Source organism: Trichoderma harzianum (genome assembly GCF_003025095.1).
Source record: "Trichoderma harzianum CBS 226.95 unplaced genomic scaffold M431scaffold_3, whole genome shotgun sequence".
In the NCBI taxonomy this organism is placed as follows: Eukaryota; Fungi; Ascomycota; class Sordariomycetes; order Hypocreales; family Hypocreaceae; genus Trichoderma; species Trichoderma harzianum.
Window position 1 is genome coordinate 1,755,822 of NW_020209251.1, and position 19,937 is coordinate 1,775,758.

Genomic DNA, 19,937 nt, shown 5'->3' on the forward strand with positions numbered 1-19,937 from the left:
TGCTTATCACAGCCCAAAACTTCCCTCCAACAACCTGCTTCTGTCACAAAACCCGCCTCCATCTGCCATGTCTCGCGCTCGCATCCCCTTCAATTGGCGTCCGCCATTTCGGTCACGCCCTCCTGCGCTCCACCTGCGCTCCTCCATCCGGCCCCAGTCCACCGAAGCGAGCGGCATATCGCGTCTAGATCGCCTAACGTCCAGGCTTCCAAAGCGTCTGCAAAAATACACAAACGGCCTCCGCAATGCCCCTGTTTCGCATGTCGTTTCGTTCATGATTCTACACGAGTTGACGGCGATTGTGCCTCTGTTTGGGCTATTCGCCCTGTTTCACTACACCACTTACGTGCCCATCTCGTACATGACAGAGCACTTTGGCGAGTACGTGCAAGGAGGGGTATACAGGTTTGAAAAGTATTTTAAGCGAAAAGGTTGGTTTGGCTTTGGGCAGGAGGACAGCAGCACATCTCCACAGCTTACGCCTGGGACCACGAGCCAAGACGCACACGTGGAGGACGCTATACAGCGATGGGAAAAGGGAGAGCAAAAGTACAAGATCCTTGTCGAGGTCGCCTTAGCCTACGCAATAACGAAGGCCCTACTGCCTGTCCGAATCATCGGCAGCGTTTGGGCTACGCCATGGTTCGCGAGCATACTCGTTAGAATCAAGTCCTCACTGGCACGAAGGCCGTAAACGAACGCGAAGAAACCAAGTTCAGCAATTTATTTTTTTATTTTTTACCCTGTTGCAACCTATTCAACGGTACAGTGACTGTAAAGCCTTACAGCTGCTTCAGAGCTCTGTCATATTGTCATAAAAGACAGTTTACTCCTTCTCGTAGATCCAGTCGAACTGGGAAGCCTTGTAGGAGACGGCCTCACCATCCTTGAACCAGAGGGCAATCTCCTTCTTGGCGTTCTCGACGGAGTCGGAGCCGTGGCAGACGTTGCGGCCGACATCGATGGCGTAGTCGCCACGGATGGTGCCAGGGGCAGAGGCAAGAGGGTTGGTGGCACCGAGGATGGCTGAGCGAATGGATTAGTGGATTGTCACAGGGTAAGAAATCGAGAGAACATACTGCGGCCAGTCTTGACAGCATCACGGCCCTCCCAGACCATGGCGCAGATGGGGCCAGAGTTCATGTCTGTTGAGGAAAAGTCAGTTTGGAGCCTGCTTTATTCGGTATTGGCTGGATCCTTACAGCTGATGAGGCCATCGAAGAAGCCCTTGCCCTTGAGGTCGGCGTCTGGATGACAGTCAGTCAATAAGAGTGCTCCTGAGTGACATTTGATTGGGAGGACGAACAGTGGGCCTCGAGGTGCTCCTTTCCGGGCTGGGTGAGCTTGATAGCGACGAGCTTGAAGCTATTGTCTTGTCAATTTCTGTCGATCGCATGGAGGGGTTCGATCGAAATTTCTTACCCACGGCTCTCGAAGCGGCTGATGATGGGGCCGATCAGGCCACGCTGTAGTAAAAAGTTAGAGCAGAGGACCTTGACAACGAGAGGAGCAGTATCGAGTGTAGCTTACCTGGACACCATCAGGCTTGATGGCAATGAAGCTATCGAGTGGGTTAGATTCCCGCACAACTTTTGTCGATGGAGGGGTAGATGGCGGGGTGATTCTCACGTCTGCTCGGTGGAAGCCATGGCGACTGTTTTTGGAGTGGAAGGATGGGTATAGGATACTGGTTGGACTGGCGGGATGTGCTGAAGTGAACAAGACTGTTGGACTTGAGGAGAGGAAGAAAAGAGAAGATAAAAGGCGGCGAGAAGTAGTAGCGGGACGAAGAAAATTGGTGGGGGGAGGGTTACCGTTGTCCACCTCAGTAGCGGGTTGTGTCGCTGTTGTTCCCTTGGCTGCGGGATCTCCTGAGTGGACTTTGGGCCTGAAGCGGGGTCCTCGTGGTGGGGTTCAGGCATGGTGATTTGCTGGTGGTTTCTGGTGTGGAAAAGCAAAAAAAGAGAACAGTTGGCAGTTGTACAGTGCGATAGGTTTGGACTGGATTCTTCTCGACGACATACCTATATGAGAGGTACTTTCAGACGGACCATATTAGATAGGGGCTTGTGATGGTTGACGACATAAAAGGCAGATCTGTGGGGTGAGAGATTTCAAGTACGTACAATGAAACAGGCAAGATCTGGACGAATAATTTGTTCGTAGGCTCGAGGCAGGCCACATGCAAATCGACAATGGTGGCTGTCTAATACAATTCGTCACAGAACCACCAAAGATAGCAGAAGCCTCACTCATTCTCAGATCCTGAGTGTAATACAGTGTCAATCCAGCGCTTGGCTTGTGCTGGATAAAAGGCTACGATATGAATCTAACACGTGTGTTATATCGCATTGTTGAATACAGTGCATCTAAAGAGGCAGACCCCTCCAACAATGGCGGTCGGGCCTGGGAGCGGAACGTGTCTAATTTTAGGCCTATGCCCGATTGAGAGCTGTCGAGGAGGTCAAAATGGACAGCTTAACCTCGACTCCACGTTTCCCAATCCTAACGGTGTCAGATACACCTCTGGAAGGGATTCTATCACCAGCATCATCGCATAGCCTCAGCTGACTGTCTGAATGAGGCTGTGTATTACTGATCTGCCCGAGAACTAATGTGGCTTGTGATTGCCTGCATTTGAACGACATCTTTTGTACCACGCCCTTGATTTGTTTACCTACCCAACCTCGCCCTCGTCATGAGGTCGACGATGGGGCTGTCCTGGAAGTGGACAGCACTCCTCAGCCTTCTGAGTGCATTATTATGCCTAATTGGGCCAGCCTGTATGATGAATGATCAATTTCTGTTTAGAAACTTCTTTTGCTGATGATGAAGCGTCCAGTGGCTGTCAAGGAACACGACTTCAAAAAGTGCGCCCAGGCTGGATTCTGCAAACGAAACCGTGACTATGCGGATAAAGCCGCTTCTCAGAGCTCGACGTGGATTTCTCCCTATCAAGTTGCCCTCGACTCCCCTTCTCTGAAAGACGGTCAGATCCAGGCTGTCATCCTCAAAACGATCAATGCCGCGGGCGAAAAGGTCCGACTGCCTGTTACAATCTCGTTCCTCCAATCGGGTGTTGCCCGTGTCACCATTGACGAGGAGAGACGTCAGAACAAGGATATTGAGCTGAGGCACGGCAGCGTCGCAAGAAAGGAGCGCTACAATGAGGCCGCCAAATGGTCCATTGTTGGCGGTCTGGAGCCGGATCTGAAGGCCGAAATTGTCCACCAGGATGACTCTCAGATCAATGTCCAGTACGGCCTCGAAGGCAAATTTGAGGCTGTCATCAAGCTGTCGCCCTTTGCAATTGATTTCCGGAGAGATGGTGTTTCTCACATCAAGTTCAACGAACGTGGCCTGTTCAACTTCGAGCACTGGAGACCAAAGGTCGAAAGGCCCGAGGGAGAGGAGAACCCTGAAGAAGAAAGCACTTGGTGGGATGAAACTTTTGGTGGAAGTACAGATACCAAGCCTCGCGGCCCTGAAAGTGTGGCCCTCGACATTTCGTTCCATGGATACGAGCATGTCTATGGTATTCCCGAACACACTGGACCTCTCTCTCTGAAGCAGACCCGAGGTGGCGACGGCAACTACGACGAGCCGTATCGCATGTACAATGCCGATGTCTTTGAGTACATTCTCGATAGCCCCATGACTCTCTACGGATCAATTCCCTTCATGCAAGCTCACCGAAAAGATTCCTCCGTCGGTCTCTTGTGGCTCAATGCTGCCGATACTTGGGTTGATATCATTAAGACCAAGGGCAGCAGCAACCCTCTCAGTCTGAATGCCGAAGCCCCCAGCAGTACCCAAACTCACTGGATCTCTGAGGCCGGTATTTTTGACGTCTTTGTCTTTTTGGGCCCGACTCCTCAAGACATCTCCAAGAAGTATGGAGAGCTTACCGGAACTACCGCTATGCCTCAAGAGTTTGCTCTCGGATACCACCAGTGCCGATGGAACTATATTTCTGAAGATGATGTCAAGGACGTGGACCGCAGATTCGACAAGTGGCAGATTCCCTACGATGTCATCTGGCTGGATATTGAGTACACTGATGAGATCAAATACTTCACCTTTGATCCTCATTCGTTCACTGACCCCATTAGCATTGGTAAGCAGCTGGACAGCCATGGCAGAAAACTTGTGGTTATTATCGACCCCCACATCAAGAGAGTTGACAACTATCCGATTAATGAGCAACTCCAATCTTTGGACCTTGCTGTTCACGACAAGGACGGCAAAATCTATGAGGGCGACTGCTGGCCTGGTCTGTCAAACTGGATTGACTGCTTCAACCCCAAGGCTCGCGAATGGTGGAAAACTCTTTACAAGTACGAGAACTTCAACGGTACAATGGAGAACACCTTCATCTGGAACGATATGAATGAGCCCTCAGTCTTCCACGGCCCTGAGACCACCATGCCCAAGGACAACCTTCACTTTGATGACTGGGAGCACCGAGATGTCCACAATCTAAACGGAATGACCTATCACCACTCTACCTTTGAAGCTCTCAAGAGCCGTAAGAAGGGCGAGTTCCGACGCCCCTTTGTGCTTACTCGCGCTTTCTTCTCTGGCTCTCAGCGCTTCGGTGCCATGTGGACGGGTGATAATCTGGCGGACTGGGGCCACCTCCAGACCTCTATTACCATGCTTATTAACCAAGGCATCTCTGGATTTCCATTTTCTGGTGCTGATGTCGCTGGCTTCTTTGGAGATCCCGAAAGCGAATTGATTACCCGTTGGTACCAGACGGCTGCTTTCTACCCATTTTTCCGAGCCCACGCTCACATCGACACTCGTCGCCGTGAGCCATACCTGCTGGGTGATCCATACACTGCCATTGCAACTGCGGCGTTGCGACTCCGATACTCACTCCTTCCCTCGTGGTATACTACTTTCTTCTACGCAAATCGCGATGGCAGTCCTATTCTCCGCCCGATGTTTTGGACGCATCCTTCTTCGGAGGGAGGCCTGGCAATCGACGACCAATTCTTCCTGGGATCTACTGGTTTGCTCGTCAAGCCGATTGCAGAGAAAGACAAGTACTCAACCGACATCTGGATCCCCGACGATGAGGTTTACTATGATTACTTTACGTACAAGACGGTGAAGACGGAACAGGGCAAGCACGTCACTCTTGACGCTCCCATTGATCGCATCCCAATGTTGATCCGAGGAGGTCACATCATCACCCGTCGTGATATCCCTCGTCGCTCAAGCGCTCTCATGCGTTTCGACGACTACACTCTAGTGATCTCCGTCTCCAAGAATAACGAGGCCGAGGGAGAGCTGTACGTTGATGATGGTGATAGCTACGATTATCTGGAGGGTCAATACATCTACCGGAAATTCACCCTGACGCCCAACGTCCTCTCTTCGACTGACGCTGAGGGACGCGACACAAAGAAGATCAAGCCCGGCAAGTGGCTCAAGGCTATGCGAGATGTCCACGTGCAAAAGATCATTGTTGTCGGCGGCACTCCTGATGTGTGGAATCGAAAGGAGGTGCAAGTCCAATCAGAAGGACGCACCTGGTCTGCCAATGTGGACTACCACGCTGCCGACGGAGCTTATTATGCGGTTATCAACCGCGTTGGTGTTCGTGTTGGAGAGAACTGGAGCATCAAGCTCGATTAAATGACTGAGGTCTGGAGTACAAAGATAGAAATGGAGGTTTATTAGGGACAAAATGTGAAGGTGTTTTGTTGGTGGGAGGATATCTAGATGTTTAAGCCAGCTATTGCGTGTCGTATGTAGATGAAATGAAAAAGAAAGCGTTGAGCGCTATCATATGGGAAATTGTTCACAATGACTTCTTGATAGGTATCTTCTAGCAGGATGTTGCGTGGATGATGAATGAGGTACTTTAGTATATGAGGGCCGGGTTAATCAACTCGGGTCGTACAGAGATCATACGAGCACCCAGTCATTGGCAGCTGTCTCACAGACTATTGCAACGGCCGGATAAGCTTAATTCTTGAGCTCGCGGGGATTAATATACTGCAGCTTGACGCCCCAAAGTTACAATGTGCTCGTCATAGAAGCCAGAGCCCTGCATGAGGTGGGCAGTCATCAAGGTGTCAAGAGTACATGGATGATGTACCGGCCGCCTTTCGGAATTTGCGATAGTCCGCGACCACATGGACTTTCCACCATTCGTTCACCAGCCTGCCACAGAATTACTTCCACCACCGGTAAACAAGATCATCATCTCAAAGACTCCATGGTACGTTCTGGCATCTTCTCGCTGATATTTTCAGGCCAGGTCACTGAATGGCAATAGCTTCAAGAGGGGTCCTTTGCCCAACTCCTATTCCCATTAGCGCAAGCCCAGTCTCAGATGGCAAGCCACGTTTGCTATTCCGCGCGGCGCGTCTTTAGCTCAAAAGGGCCAGAACAGCAAAGCTCGAGGAAACGGTGAGCCTCCGCAGCGCTCCTCCGGATACACGGCAAGCTCCCAGACCTGATTCGATCCACCAGCTGTGGCTCTGGTCGATGAGCCCCGCTAAAGATCCCTGAAGCGACCCTTTCGCTGCTGAAGATGCTTTGGGCGTTTCACCCCAGAAGCTGGTCCAAGCCAAGCTTTCTCCAGCGAGCAAGCTTTCTCAGCCACTATACATGCAGCAACTGACATGGTCTTGGGGCTAATCGGCAATCGTTTCCCGGCTGGCCAACCACTATCGTCACCCAGACCCAGGGGCGGATTATATTGGTTTACAGTGAAACTTGATCACAATTCACGCAAAGCTGGAAGCACCCTGCCACGCCGGCTACATGCAGCACTGCAGATTCATCACGCTTACGAGCCCCTAGCTCGTCAGTCGCGAGACAGGTGCAGCAGATAACATCATCTCACCGACTATGGGACACACCAAAGCTTATGAGAGAGCTTCGTGGAGGAGTTCTCACAACCCCGCATCAAGACACGCGTCTTAGACGAAACGATTGGCTTCAATGATACTGTCGATTTTTTTCTTATTCTATCTGACTGTATTTACCATCGGTCTCCGTACTGGTTGTTGAGCTGCTCCTCGGCCTGCTCCTGGGCGTGGCGCTTAGCACGCTCACGGTCGATGAAGTCGAGGCCCTTGGTCTCAACCTCGCGGTCGACGAAGAAGCCGATGGCACCGGCGAGGATCTCCTTGGCCTGGGCGTGCTCGTCAGGGTGGCCTAAGCAATTGAGATTAGAACATGAAATGCGATATGAAAAGTCAACAGAAGACAATGCTGCTCACCGTTCTGGGCAACGTGGTCCTCGTAGGCCTTGGCAGCCTCATAAGCGGCAGCACCGCCGATGAGCTCGTGAGACCACTTGGCTTCGTGAGGTCGCTGGGTGACCTCCTCGTAGGCCTGAGCCTGATCAGAGTTATCTGCAATACCAGTTAGACAAACGTCGTCACACGAGTGGCTGCGGGACTCATCATACCGTCGAACCAACCCATTGTGAATAAGAAGAAGATGTGTGATTGTGGATTTTGTGAAGAGAGTGCTTGATTCAAGGAGAGAAGAAGAAATTGGATTCAACGGGGAGGGACGGGACTATTTATAAGCTTACAGCTGCCACCTTGCGCAAGATGGGGTCAGTCAGAGGCCTCACACTTCTCTAGACACTCCATGATCTACGTGATGACCCCTTGCCCCTTAGCCACACAGACAATTATGCACCCGAGGCTACTGCGTTGTTATTTTGGCAAGTTTCAATGGCGTAGCAGCGTGGATCAAGGGGTGTTGGTGTCCTCCATACGTGGATACACCGTCCGGCTTCCGCTCATCTGATGATCTGGACTCACAACAGCTCCAGAGCTACGATAACGCGATTGGTGGCCCTCAGCACATACGTAGTGTGGCAAACGGGGTCTCAGGGTCTCCACGGCCAGGAGAACAACTGGAGGGACAGATGGACACCCTGGGCCAGCTGGACAAATGCCTGCATCCCGACTTGAATCGTGGAGAGGAGCTCGGCACCTTTGTGGCTCAGCCCATTGTTCGCGGGCCACCCGTCTTGTTCCCCTGATTTCAGCGCGGCAAACGTCATATCCTATCAACGTGGCGCATGGGAGGACGGAGTTGAGGGGCAGAGGCGCCATCGTTTCTCACCCTACGGATTCCTTACGAGTTTGGTTCCATTGGCATCCATTAGCATAGCCTCTCTCTGTTGGGAATGTGTGTTGGAATCCCTGGACAGCTGAGAGTCAAATGACTTCTCGCATACGAACAACGGGCATACACGACATTGATGAGGCCGGAAGGGTTTCTCATTGAGTGGTCGGAGCTATATGCTTGCTCAAGCTCCCTGGCAGGCCTTCCCGGAACCCCGCCATTCCGCCTCCCCCACCGCATCCTGTTCCGCGGGAACCTGGTCGATGAAGGACTGCCCCTCCAAAACGCGAGAAATATCCGCCCAAATGGCAGACGAGAAGTCCAGGCTCAAGTAATGCTGGATGTCTGTATTGGGCTATAAGCACAACAGATTCAATCTCTAGTTGTATATCATCGCTCTATTCTTTTGGGAGACACAACTATTGCTTTAGAAATCTCCCATACTTCGCTACGTTTCCACCAATTTCCGGCGACTTATTCATGTGATGCCACATTTCTATCCCGCCTTGTGCAATGGTTACCATGTGCCTCAGTCCATGAATGCTTACGGACCAGTAGACTGATGATTCTCCAGTCCAATATATGCAACCCCCACCTACAGCACCCCATACTCATACAAGTACTATACTGTTTGCAATATAGAAAAGAAAAAAAAAGAAAAAATAATCTATGGTTCTTCCCGGGTAAGTTCCTGGATCTGGATTGAGACAAGCCTTGGCGCTAGGATGCTCCAACTTGCTAGCATTGCTGAACTATCAATCTTTATAATATTAGGCAGTAGTATAAATCAAAGCGGTGAGGGCATTGCCTGCCTCCTTTGGGCAATGATTCGTTTGATAACGCGGTTATTTGAGACTGTTCGTGCATCACACATATATCGTTGTATTGCTCGATTTGAGTATTTCACGCGATTATCCCAGCTCTCTTTGTATGTCTACTGCAGGTACGTACCTCCGAGATTCTCCGGCGCCGATTAAAGCCGGCCGGAGTCCCGCCGACACCATCCACACAAAGAAGTGGAAGAAAAAAATATGGATATTGGACAGAAAAAGAAGGAGAAAAAATTTCCAAAAAAGAAAAACAACTGGACGAACGGGGAATCGAACCCCGGACCTTTCCCATGCGGTTAAGCAGCTCGATGGTTGCTTGATGCTAAGGGAAAATTATACCACTAAACCATCCGCCCATTTGCGTTGTTGAAAGCGTTGGCTGTAGAATGCTACATACGCTGTCTACTTGGATGATGGTTGTATGATTACTGTAGATTGTAGATAGATGTTACAAGAGTTGAAATATTTTTGAACTGATTATACGTATAATAATGTTACACTCTATGTGAGTTGGGATTAGTCTAAATTTACGTTTCTTACTCCGTACTCTGTCTTCATCGCACAGCTTCACTGAACATCCAAGTCATGGGTTCTGACATGCCGGCGTTGTACGCAAACATGGCATCTGATACCTGTGAAGCAAGAACGTAAAGGTCGACTAGTTAGCAACATGTTATAACAGAGAGCAAAAGAGTCAAGATTTCAGAAAGAGTCTTACCAAGAAATCCCAATCTGGGCTCTGTGGACGTATTCCCACATCCAATTCATCCCTGGGATCCGCTGCTTCGTCCTGACTTTGACCGGCTTTTTCTTCTAATATCGCAAGGCACTCTTCTACCGAGTCTTCGGCGGCCTTGAGGAACAATGGAGGAATTTCTTTGGCATCAAGACCCTTCATTAGGCCCTCTATGTGGGCGACTATGATGCAATTGACCATGTAGCCCTTGACATTCGTCTCGCCAACTTTGATGGAGCGGAGGCACCACTCTCTGGATTCTTGGATCACAGAGAGAAGGTCCGCTCGGAAGGGTGAGGGGACGAGGCCTCGCTCCTCTCTGAGTTGGTTGTCGAGTTCGGCGGCGACCAGCAAGCTGGCCTGTAGCGAGGCGACTCTGTAGAACCCCGGCCCGGAGCAGGCGAGGCGCGAGAGGAGGTCGTCCTGGGGTAAGCTGGGGCCGTTATGGCGCAGTTGGGGAGCCATGATTGACGAAGTAGGGTAGACTGCGGACCATGTCTTGAGAACGGCCTCGACGGCGAGTTTGCGGGACAGGGCGTATTTTGCTTGGCGCAGGGCTGGGATGAGATAGGGCGTGTGGAGAGCTGATATGTGTCGTTGCATGATGAAGTCCACGAAGCGCAAGTCCAGCGGAGAAGGACCGCTCGGTCTTCCAGACTGGGGTTTAAATCCTCCAAGAGTCCGACAGAGAGTCTTGTAAGCCGACCGTAATTCAGCGTCTAGTTCCAGTGTTCTCTCATATGTCCCACATGAGGAGAGGTCGTTGACGAATCCGACCACCATTAGCCGAACGGCAAATGTCTTTCGAAGAGCTACCGCAATGGACATGACTGTGTATTCATTTTCGGGCTTTTCGAGTGAGCCCTCGATCATGAGCTGCTCGTCGTCAAAGTTGCCGGGAGTCTCCGTGTCAAAGTCTTCCATGCGAATGAGCGGAGGGCCCCCTGATGTTAGGCTCATTCTCAGAAGCATCTCAAGAATGGTATTCCAAAGCCTTCTGTGCATCTCATTTGCAAAGAGTGATCGCTTTGGCAGATGACGCGGATCTCGATGCAGGCCCATGTGTATAGCTCTCCTGACAACGTCGCCTGCTGTCACCCAGACTGAGTCGCCGGAGACACCAACAGCTTCCCGAGCTAGCAGCAGTAGTATCTGAGTTTGGATAAACTGAATGCCTAGGCGGGCTTTGAACTCGGGCTCTGCTGCCCATGTCATTGCTTCGTACACCCAGCGGATAGCCGGGGTGCGCAAGGATAGGTCATCATCATAAGACATTGCGCCAATGGCTAATATGAGCTTGAGCTGAACGATGAACGCTATGTCAGGATAGGCTCCGGGTTCCCATAATTCTTCGTAGTCCCTCTTGAAGGACGGGAGATGCAGAATCCTGTATACGTTCTCGGTTGTCTTCAGATAGCAATCAATGAGTTTGTCGCAAATCTGCTTTTCAGGGAGCTCTTTTGTTGGTATGGTCGGCCAGGCAGGGGTCCTCTTGGCTTTAATGACCCTCGCCAAGGCCTTACACTTGAGCAACAGGGGGTAGACATTGGACTTGCTCTCTAAAAGATGAATCTCATTCATGACAAACATGCCTTTGAACTGAAATGAAGGTGAGTGACGTTCGGGGTCTAAACAAGGCTAGATGAAATGTTCTGCCTACCGTCTGGAAGATATTGATCCAATGGCTCTGACCAAAGAATCGCGTCTTATGCGTGACGCTCCGTATAAGCCCGGCATTGGTCGAATCCGACGGGTTGTCACGGTGAAAATGAACGGCTCCTCCAGTAATGTGAGATGCGTTGGCAAGAAAATCCGAGTCGGGAACTGCATCCACAGACTGAATCAGAGACCCTGACGCACCTTCAGATCGATCTAGATCGAAGAAACTAGGCCTGTTCTCATCGGAAGCGCTCAAGCTGAGTGTTAACCCATCTTGACTTCCAGAGGCCAGAGGGCTGATGGTGTTTCCTGAAGCTGCATTTGAACCGTGACTTCGTATTGCCAACGCGTCATTAAGGTTAGAATCCAGATGAGACTGTGCTTGAGGGCGAGATTCAAGAGAGAAGACGCCGATTTGGCTGCGTCCAGGCGATTGTCCGGCCGCCAGAGATTGCTCCACCAGGTGGTGATTCTCATAGACGCAGGTCTCCGTTTTAGACCGGATACAGTTGCCACAGGGCCGTTGCCTGTTACACCTGAGCTTGCGCTTTCTACAGAGCGCACATGATCTGTAGTTTCATTTTATCACCTAGTTAGATGAGATGTCCTGAGATTGAAGCTGACGTTCATGTACTTGCATTGCAGGTCTCCGTCGTCGTCGCTCTACTTCGACGACCACAGTTTTCGGTCTATGGTCCATTGGCTCCCCGTCTTTTCGGAGTAACTCTAGATTTGGTAATCGGTATTTTCGATAAGACTTGAGTTGCAGTGCAGGTAAAAGGAAGTTGAGGGATTGAGGGACTGGCTCATTACCTCACGGACTCGGGAAATTCCCAGATGGGGATTGAAGTCCGAGTCGGGCCGGATTTTGATTTTTACCAGCCCGCGAAATTGTTCGGACATATGACTCAGCTATTTCCTGATTTGGCAGAACCCCGACTTACACGCAATCCCTCGACAGAAGCTGTTGGATAGACTGAAAGTTTTCAGCTCAATGACAAAATTCCATCTCCGAGATGTGGATTAAGGAGCCTGATAGTACGGCGTTTTTCGGGAACCGAGTAATTCCTTCAGTCTCGAACCGCTATTTCTTTTATTATAAGAGACGAGCGTTTCCTGGTTATCAATCGCATCTCCCTCCACCATGATCAAGCCGCATTCACTCTTCCCAAGCACGGTCTGATCAGATCCAAATAAGGAGACTTTAAATCGCCCAAAATTTTACCATGTCGTACTCACTGTCAGACGAGAAAACGGCACCTTTCTCGGAGGAACAAGCGGGCCTTGGCCAGCAAACCTTGCCCTTGTCCAAGGACGAACTAGAGCCCGCGCCTGATGGTGGTCTCAGAGCATGGCTCGTCGCTCTTGGAGCTGCTTCCATCTTTTTCTGCTGTATGGGCTTCTCCAATTCTTTCGGCACATTTACGCAGTACTACCTGACTCACCAACTGAGTGATCGATCTCCCGATGATGTGGCCTGGATTGGTTCCCTATCTGCATTTCTGCAATTCTTTGTAGGAATGATTGGAGGTCCCATGTTTGATCGCTATGGTTCAAAGGTATGTATAGTATATATCCTACCTTAATGAAGAGAAGAACAACTCTCACTTCGGAGATTTTTCATAACTGATCGTGTATTAGGTTATCCACCCGGCAGCTGTCATTTATATCTTCGCCGTCATGATGTTGAGTCTATGTAAGACGTACTGGCAGATTATGCTCGTGCAAGGCGTCCTCATGGGCGTCACTATGGGATTCCTGCAGTTTCCAGCCATGGGCAGCTTGTCGCAGTATTTCGATAAGAAGAGAGCTGCTGCTTTCGGTGTGGCGATATCTGGCTCCTCTGTCGGCGGCATCATTATGCCTATTGCCGTGTCCAAGATGCTCAACAGCTCCTCCCTGGGCTTTGGATGGACAGTGAGGATTATAGGATTCCTCATGATACCATTCATTGCATTTTCTATTGCAGTCATCAGAGCTCGTCTGCCACCAAGCGCTGCATCGTTCCTAATCCCTTCAGCGTTCCTCGAAGCAAGGTACAATTTCATCGTCATCTCCACCTTTTTCGTGTTCATCGGCATGTTTATGCCTATCATCTTCCTTCCAACATATGCCGTGTCACGAGGCATGGGCGCAACACTTGCTGGTTACTTGCCCGCCATCCTCAACGCCGCATCCACGTTTGGCCGTATTATCCCGGGAGTGCTGGCGGATAAATATGGGAGGCTGAACGTGTATGCCTTTGGGTCATTCATCACCAGCATCGTCATTTTCTGTATGACAGCAACAAAGAACAATGCGGGAATCATTGCATATGCTGCCGTTTTTGGCTTTACTTCTGGGACAATCATATCCGGAGCAACGGTGTCCATCACAGGATGTGCCAAGGACCCACGCAATATCGGCACTTATACCGGCATGGGGTTGGCATTGGGCGCCATTGGTGCATTGATCGGGCCTCCAATCGATGGTGCCTTTGTGAAACACTATGTTGGATTCTTTGAAGCAGCCATGTTTAGCGGCGCCATGTGCCTCTTTGGTGGTATTGTCGTTCTTATGGCTAAACTTGTGTCCCATGAAGGGGTTTTCAGCAGATCGTGAGCCGGTTGTATAGCATTTGCTAAGCCTTTGAGGTTTTAGAAAGGAAATCGGGATGAGAGTAAGATTGGAGGGTATATCTCAGCTCACTGGTATTTGGGAAATAGGAATTATAATAGAGGCTCGGCGTTTATTTAGGAAGACAGATATCATAGCTGCTTTGACTTTCCCTTTTTCAGTAAATATACACAAATTCGTCATTCTCGCGGTCTGTGAGGTCCAAGAAGGCGTTTTGCCCAATGTGGTCCTCTCTCTCACCGGCTCCCTCATCATCCTGAAGCAACCCATTCTCGTGATGTCGGGTTGTGCGGTAGTGATTTTGCATAGATCGATCAATGATGACTGCCTCCTTTCCATTGCGCACGCGTGCTTTGGCTTGCAACTTATTGAGAAGAATGAGATTGGCCCACTGGATTAATATCACTCCAACCAAGGCTGAGAACACACCAAGGCATGAACGCAGACCAGGTTTATATGCAGGTGCGTCTCTGTCGTTGAACAGGATGGGGCCGATAATGTTACCAACCGAGCTAGCCGCGTTGTACACACTCATGATGATCGACTTTTTCGTTGTTCCAGCAGTATTGCCTACGATCCAGGAGACTATGAGAGGGTTGCCTGCAAAGATGAAGGCCAGAAGATAGTATCCAGCAAGTAGTGCTCCCTGGCTTGAATCTCCTCGTGGAACACAGTAGAGAATAACCAGTCCGGCCACAACTGGCAACATGAAGACAGCTAATATGGCCCCCTTTATCTTTGCTTTTTGAGCCAAAAAGCTTGCGAGAAGGATAAGAATAGTTTGGAGAGCTCCAAACGGCATGTTGAGCAAGCTGGCCTTGTATTTGTCAAAGCCGAGTCCATTGATGATCAGAGGGCCAAAGGTGTTGGTAACGCTTGCCCCTATATTGAGCAACAACGTGATTCCGAACCAGAGATAAGTCTTGGGCTCCAGAGCAGCCTCGATAACGTGTTTCCACTTGAACTCTCGGTTACCAGTGCCTGTCTGGTTGGCGCGAAGCCGCTCGATTGCCTTTGGTTTCTCCTCTTCGGTTAAAAATCTTGCAGAGAGAATGTCGTTGTCGAGTTTCCAATAAACAAAAGGGACAGAGATAACTGTGAGAAGGCCAACGAAGAGAAAGATACTGAGTGGATATCGCGTTAACCAAGTCTCCCAAGCTCTAGTGCAGACGACGAGTACTTACATTTGCCACTCCCTCAAGACTTTGGATTGAATTCGTCCTAAACCATACGAAACGGCGGCAGCAAAAATCGTAGCGGCGCCGTTGGTTCCATACCATGCGGCAACACGGATCGGCTGCTCAGCTCGTCGATACCAGTGGCTTGTGATGACACTGAATAAAGGCAAACAACCACCCTCGAACAAGCCAAGGAAGAAACGCGCGGCCATTAACCCCGAAAAGGTGTTGCATGCCGCCATTGACGTTTGAGCAATACCCCATCCGAGACAAAGGATAGGCATCAAGATACGGTGAGGCACCTTGACGATCAGGAACGAAGAAAATGGCTGGCATATCAACTGGGCGATTGGGCCGATGGACCCAATGAGAGAGTATTGTCCACCACTGAGGTGCGTGTCTTCTTTGAGCCCGTATGTCGCGCCAAATCCCAGCACGGATTTGTCCTTTGCTCGTCAGATTTTACCTCACACGTATAGCCAAAATGATCTCATGAGGTTAATCTTACTAGAATCTGAAGGAAATAAACCCAAACCAGGATGACCAAGATGACTCGATCAGTCTTTCGCAGGATCCGACGGTTCTCTTCCTCAGACACCTCAATCTTTTGGTCGCCGATGATGGCCAGAGCGCGATCAGCTCCTTTCTTACTGGATTGGCCATCTTGTCGAGAAGGGCCCGGAAGTTGGCTGTGTTCTGCGTGTTGTACTTCTGTTGGCCGCTTATCGTCGGGGGAATCCATCATGGTCGTCGTTGTTATCGTCCTCAATAATGATGATAGTAACTCTATTTAATGCAGTAAAAAGCAAAAGACGCGTAATAGAAGGTAGATGAAAGGGAAAGAAAGCACCAAAACCGGCCTGCACGCAATAAACAAAAAAAATTTACCAAAGCTACAGGTCTGTGATGGTCTTGTCTAACCAGCGTTGGTCAAGGGAGGTTCACGCGGAGTCCTTTATATGGTTATCGGTTTATCTGCCTCTGCCGTCGGTAGTTCAGGCACTTCTAGGCCAGCCATCCGCTAAAGATTGCCCAAACGGTTCAGCGCGGGGGGCATTTTGCTGCACCCCGCATTCTAGACTCTTAACGAGGGGGTCCGCTAGAGGCACGGGACTTAGTTTAACATTTGAGTGCTGAGATTACTCGTGATATCAGATCAAACCCGGTTCTTATAAGTTCAGATGCCTATTAACGAGATTTCTCTTCTACAGCTGATACTACCTAGGTATTATATGACAAATGTTTCTTCTCCCGTTCAAGCAGTGGTAATGTTACTGCGTGCATGTAAGGCGACTTCATCATTATCCCGACGGCGAGACAGCCTATCGCAGCGAATCTCGAGATGAGCCGGATTTACGCGCCCGTTTGGAAATGATAAACTACTAAAAGTTCCAATGCTACGCTGAGCGCTTTGATTATGACGTGTGCAGCGTCTCTTTGAATTGCCGAGAGCCTAAATCAACGTGACAAGGGCTATGACTCGTCAGGAATGCGGAGGAGGCATCCCGAACCCCCAAGGCCAAAGAGGGGAATTACGAGGAAGCAATTGATTGGATGCCTACATGTAAGCAAGACAACAAAATAGGTATGTACGATAATAAATAATAATTCACTCTGACTTGGTTGATATGTGTATTTATCTGTATGAGAAACTTGATTATTGAAATTGACATAGTGTAATCGTATCTACTTCACATTTGCATTCAGTGTTGAGATGTATTCCTGCAATGGTAACAGACCATTTACTGGATAGAATTGGGCTGTATCTTCACACTGATAGAATTCTCATGCTGATTACCTACCTTAGTCCCGAAGAGGATGTAGAGATAAAATGTCTTTCCTAAGGGTTAGCTTAAGATGCCAGTCCCGAGTCCTGACATATCGGTGCCTTTGCGCACTTAGAGTGACATCTTTTATAAACGCGCATCATGCTTGAAAACACGCCGGCATACATCAAATAATAGTCGTGAGTAGAGAGACGCCTACGTCTTTTGAGTATATATACATTTATGTGATAAGCTTCTTCACTGAAAAGATTCCTGTTCTACATACAGGTGTTAGTGGCGACACACAAAACTACCACCTACGGATCCTTGCTATACATCTGAACACATACAGTCCTTAATGAAATATGGTTCAAATAGAATTATGAACACCTTTTACCTAATGTTATTAAGCATGGCTATAGATATAACCGCGAACGACTGGAGTTATGATCCTAGCAACATGACATCAGAGACCGATTTTCATCATAGACCCCTGTTGTTATATATTAGGAGATGGTGTTGGGAGATGCATAAAGGGCGATATGATGTCTATGTCTGAAGACTAGGGGAACAACTTTCATTGGAGCACAAGCCTCATTTTGTATTCTGAATTGCTATGGAGGCTCACACAACTCTTCGAGCATCGATAGCCCCCGAAGTCTTAACCTGGCTCGTCGAAGCCATGCTTAAAACTAAACTTTCCAAGGATGTACACTAATCACTGGGCCTATTCGGCTACTGTTATTAAGATATTCCATACCCCGTTCTAGTTTCTTTTAATAGAAAAGCCACGGCGACCGCTACCATGAGTCAAAATGCTAATCTACGTCTGGGTCCGGTTTTCTGAAGCAAGGATCTACTGAGTTGGTGCATGTGGACGCGCACTCACCACTGACTCAATTGCAGTAACAAAAAGGGGTGGGACAGTTTAACATGGCCCCGAGGCTGCCGAGCCATTTAATATCCACCTAATGAATATCTGTGCATAGGATTTATGGAGTAAAACGATGATTAAAAGTTCCGTCTGATTCAGTCATTGCTGGGTAAAGGGGGAGGAAACTCAAAGGACAGCAGAGTAGCAATTGTAGACGGGCTTGTAAAATTTACGTACCCAGCATGTTATATGCAAGTGCTCGTTTAACTGGGGAATCAGAGATCGATGTTCCATTCTTTTGGCCGTGCGGGCGTGCTGGACGCATGCAATCAATGGTAAGCAATCTCGATTTGTAGCGGGCCTTGCGGGCTGTGGAGCGCAAACCGCGAAGCTTGTCTTTGCCACTAGCTACCTCGTATCAAAATGGAGGTTGGCAGTCGGATTAATAGTAATGGCTGTCATAAAATAAAATCGTACAGATGATCTGTCTGAGAAGGGTGTTTGGTTCTTTTGGCTTGAAAGAAGAGCCGTAAAGGCATTGATAAGCTGATCGTCTTCAATATCATCATCTTATTTGCCGGCTAGATATTGTCCGCGGAAGCGCCATAAGAATGATACCGATTGCTAGCGTGCTAGCTTATCTTTGTGCGGCCAGCCGTCATGGCCCCTGCAGACAATTAACTCGCAACGGACAACTCATGGGAATCGCGCCGATGGCTCTTGGCATCGGGGTCCAATGCTGTGCCTGCGTACGTATGTGTGTCTCCCACAGTCTGCGGGCCCGGACCGGGACTGGGTAGCGGTGGGACACGCGGGGCCGGCAGCACAGTGAGAAGACGGCGCTGAATCGGACAGTGACAAGGTCCGAGCTGAGGTTTGCACAGGCAGAGCCAAGCCGGGGAGGCTCAACATTGACGCAGCGGCTGCAGGCGCCTGCAAGGTATCCCGTACGGAGCTGCAACTTAATCAAGGCGGAAGCGGCGGGTAACGTGTGCAGTCCTGGCTCGCGGTATGTCGTCTACTGCGGTGAAGGTGACGGAGGCCATGCAGGCTGCCGATCATTCGCAGAGAGGGTCAAAGCTCCGTACGCCCAGGCATGAGACCATCGTCGTTATCAGCCAATTGTTTGTTGCCAGGCGGACACCTGCAGGACGCTGGCACGATATACTCGTACTCGTACCCCCCTTGATGATGCCGCTATCGAAGCAATGGCCCTCGCATCTCTTTCCCCGAGCACAAGCAAGCCGAGTCAGCCAAGAGGCCAAGCTCTGGGAATCGGTGAATGCGACTCGCCGCCTCGGCACGCTAAGACGTGCTCCAAGTGTCCCGCATGCTGGCTCCACCGCGATCGTCAGCAACCCTGTCAGGCTCGATGGTTATAAAAAGCTTGAGGGGGAAAATCAAGGAAATCGCACAGCAGCTGGTGGGCCTATGGATCCACGTAGGCCTCGGCGGTTCTGGGAAAGTCCAGCAGGCAGGGCTGCGTCTTGCAACTTGTTTTCGTCTGACGGGGTGGGAAAAACGACATCCATGGATATGTTCTGGTCGGATGGATACATATGATTGAAGACTTCCATGGTGGATGGAGCAGCTTCCAGCGTCTTCTGTCGGATCGCTTGCAGTGACATGTGGCAGCAGGGCGGCTAAGCTGGAAGAGGCACTCCGGAGGCTCCCTGTGCCTAGTGGTGTGGCGCTAACCGAGGCGCTATCGCCTCAGTGTGTGTTCATGTTTGCCGCCATGCGGGTAGAAAATGGATCAATTGGCAGCGAAAAGATTTGCAAGTGGTGAGCAAAGAGGGCAGAAGCAGAAATTGTGGCTGCAGAGATGCCCTGAAGGCGCTGCATGGCCGGCGAAAAGCGCACCGTTGGGCGCCACAGAGGGCTAGCCATGGACAAAACGGGCATTCATGGCGCTGTCTGTCCCTGGCAGCTTTCCCGGAATATGCTCGCCTCGCCGGGAAGATTTTTTCTAGCCACATTAGTGGTTCTTCTGGTGCTATCAATATCAGTGATGTGACTCCATGTCCACTACTAGCCCATAGTTTGAGGCTATACTGGGACTCCGTAGTGCTAACACAACCTGGAATAGCCAGCAACCAGTTTTGCCATCAAATCATGGAGAGGTTAAAAAAAAAAAAAAAAAAACTCGCTCAAGGAATGGAACGTCGT

At 49.9% G+C, this 19,937-nt stretch overlaps 9 protein-coding genes and 1 non-coding gene across 10 annotated transcripts; 4 read left to right on the plus strand and 6 right to left on the minus strand.

The window, feature by feature from the left end:
- Positions 1–67: 67 nt before the first annotated feature.
- Positions 68–694, plus strand: M431DRAFT_79162 (hypothetical protein; the record flags this gene model as incomplete). Its single annotated transcript, XM_024922786.1, has 1 exon — positions 68–694. One exon carries the CDS (start codon positions 68–70, stop codon positions 692–694), a length of 627 nt encoding a protein of 208 aa, XP_024777554.1.
- Positions 695–699: 5 nt separating this feature from the next.
- M431DRAFT_505436 (hypothetical protein) lies at positions 700–2,046 on the minus strand. The gene is made up of 7 exons (XM_024918639.1): positions 1,630–2,046; positions 1,531–1,561; positions 1,423–1,466; positions 1,307–1,365; positions 1,203–1,247; positions 1,080–1,145; positions 700–1,026 (listed from the first exon to the last, which is right to left on the minus strand). Exons 1-7 carry the CDS (start codon positions 1,920–1,922, stop codon positions 827–829), a joined length of 738 nt encoding a protein of 245 aa, XP_024777555.1. The 5' UTR covers positions 1,923–2,046; the 3' UTR covers positions 700–826.
- Positions 2,047–2,457: 411 nt separating this feature from the next.
- On the plus strand, positions 2,458–6,057 carry M431DRAFT_109763 (glycoside hydrolase family 31 protein). The gene is made up of 2 exons (XM_024911727.1): positions 2,458–2,783; positions 2,843–6,057. Exons 1-2 carry the CDS (start codon positions 2,699–2,701, stop codon positions 5,644–5,646), a joined length of 2,889 nt encoding a protein of 962 aa, XP_024777556.1. The 5' UTR covers positions 2,458–2,698; the 3' UTR covers positions 5,647–6,057.
- An 897-nt stretch (positions 6,058–6,954) lies between these two features.
- On the minus strand, positions 6,955–7,502 carry M431DRAFT_505440 (hypothetical protein). The gene is made up of 3 exons (XM_024918640.1): positions 7,436–7,502; positions 7,245–7,379; positions 6,955–7,179 (listed from the first exon to the last, which is right to left on the minus strand). The coding sequence occupies exons 1-3, from the start codon at positions 7,449–7,451 to the stop codon at positions 7,004–7,006; spliced, it is 327 nt and encodes a 108-aa protein (XP_024777557.1). The 5' UTR covers positions 7,452–7,502; the 3' UTR covers positions 6,955–7,003.
- A 15-nt stretch (positions 7,503–7,517) lies between these two features.
- On the minus strand, positions 7,518–8,191 carry M431DRAFT_351988 (hypothetical protein). The gene has a single exon (XM_024914486.1). It carries the CDS (start codon positions 8,094–8,096, stop codon positions 7,728–7,730), a length of 369 nt encoding a protein of 122 aa, XP_024777558.1. The 5' UTR covers positions 8,097–8,191; the 3' UTR covers positions 7,518–7,727.
- A 1,003-nt stretch (positions 8,192–9,194) lies between these two features.
- M431DRAFT_t57 lies at positions 9,195–9,295 on the minus strand. Its single transcript has one exon. It is a non-coding gene; the product is annotated as a tRNA-Ala (tRNA).
- Positions 9,296–9,493: 198 nt separating this feature from the next.
- M431DRAFT_78784 (hypothetical protein) lies at positions 9,494–11,265 on the minus strand (the record flags this gene model as incomplete). The annotated part of the gene is made up of 2 exons (XM_024922743.1): positions 9,494–9,571; positions 9,658–11,265. 2 exons carry the CDS (start codon positions 11,263–11,265, stop codon positions 9,494–9,496), a joined length of 1,686 nt encoding a protein of 561 aa, XP_024777559.1.
- Positions 11,266–12,350: 1,085 nt separating this feature from the next.
- On the plus strand, positions 12,351–14,132 carry M431DRAFT_505443 (hypothetical protein). The gene is made up of 2 exons (XM_024918641.1): positions 12,351–12,893; positions 12,976–14,132. Exons 1-2 carry the CDS (start codon positions 12,561–12,563, stop codon positions 13,933–13,935), a joined length of 1,293 nt encoding a protein of 430 aa, XP_024777560.1. The 5' UTR covers positions 12,351–12,560; the 3' UTR covers positions 13,936–14,132.
- Positions 14,022–16,091, minus strand: M431DRAFT_351999 (hypothetical protein). The gene is made up of 3 exons (XM_024914487.1): positions 15,637–16,091; positions 15,135–15,574; positions 14,022–15,074 (listed from the first exon to the last, which is right to left on the minus strand). Exons 1-3 carry the CDS (start codon positions 15,871–15,873, stop codon positions 14,108–14,110), a joined length of 1,644 nt encoding a protein of 547 aa, XP_024777561.1. The 5' UTR covers positions 15,874–16,091; the 3' UTR covers positions 14,022–14,107.
- A 2,688-nt stretch (positions 16,092–18,779) lies between these two features.
- Positions 18,780–19,331, plus strand: M431DRAFT_492122 (hypothetical protein; the record flags this gene model as incomplete). The annotated part of the gene is made up of 1 exon (XM_024916979.1): positions 18,780–19,331. The coding sequence occupies one exon, from the start codon at positions 18,780–18,782 to the stop codon at positions 19,329–19,331; it is 552 nt and encodes a 183-aa protein (XP_024777562.1).
- Between the last annotated feature and the right edge of the window lie 606 nt (positions 19,332–19,937).

What these genes read in the sequence shown, in the direction of transcription:
- M431DRAFT_351999 (XM_024914487.1), bottom strand. Translation starts at nt 15,873, where the DNA reads ATGATGGATTCCCCCGACGATAAGCGGCCAACAGAAGTACAACACGCA. An exon ending in TTTATTTCCTTCAGATTCTA is followed by an intron (nt 15,575 to 15,636) that starts GTAAGATTAACC and finishes TGACGAGCAAAG; the next exon opens with GACAAATCCGTGCTGGGATT. An exon ending in GTCTTGAGGGAGTGGCAAAT is followed by an intron (nt 15,075 to 15,134) that starts GTAAGTACTCGT and finishes ATATCCACTCAG; the next exon opens with TATCTTTCTCTTCGTTGGCC.
- M431DRAFT_109763 (XM_024911727.1), top strand. Translation starts at nt 2,699, where the DNA reads ATGAGGTCGACGATGGGGCTGTCCTGGAAGTGGACAGCACTCCTCAGC. An exon ending in ATGCCTAATTGGGCCAGCCT is followed by an intron (nt 2,784 to 2,842) that starts GTATGATGAATG and finishes TGAAGCGTCCAG; the next exon opens with TGGCTGTCAAGGAACACGAC.
- M431DRAFT_351988 (XM_024914486.1), bottom strand. Translation starts at nt 8,096, where the DNA reads ATGGCGCCTCTGCCCCTCAACTCCGTCCTCCCATGCGCCACGTTGATA.
- M431DRAFT_505443 (XM_024918641.1), top strand. Translation starts at nt 12,561, where the DNA reads ATGTCGTACTCACTGTCAGACGAGAAAACGGCACCTTTCTCGGAGGAA. An exon ending in TTGATCGCTATGGTTCAAAG is followed by an intron (nt 12,894 to 12,975) that starts GTATGTATAGTA and finishes ATCGTGTATTAG; the next exon opens with GTTATCCACCCGGCAGCTGT.
- M431DRAFT_505440 (XM_024918640.1), bottom strand. An exon ending in GGACCACGTTGCCCAGAACG is followed by an intron (nt 7,180 to 7,244) that starts GTGAGCAGCATT and finishes TCAATTGCTTAG; the next exon opens with GCCACCCTGACGAGCACGCC.
- M431DRAFT_505436 (XM_024918639.1), bottom strand. Translation starts at nt 1,922, where the DNA reads ATGCCTGAACCCCACCACGAGGACCCCGCTTCAGGCCCAAAGTCCACT. An exon ending in CTTCGATGGCCTCATCAGCT is followed by an intron (nt 1,146 to 1,202) that starts GTAAGGATCCAG and finishes TTTCCTCAACAG; the next exon opens with ACATGAACTCTGGCCCCATC. An exon ending in TGCTGTCAAGACTGGCCGCA is followed by an intron (nt 1,027 to 1,079) that starts GTATGTTCTCTC and finishes CCATTCGCTCAG; the next exon opens with CCATCCTCGGTGCCACCAAC.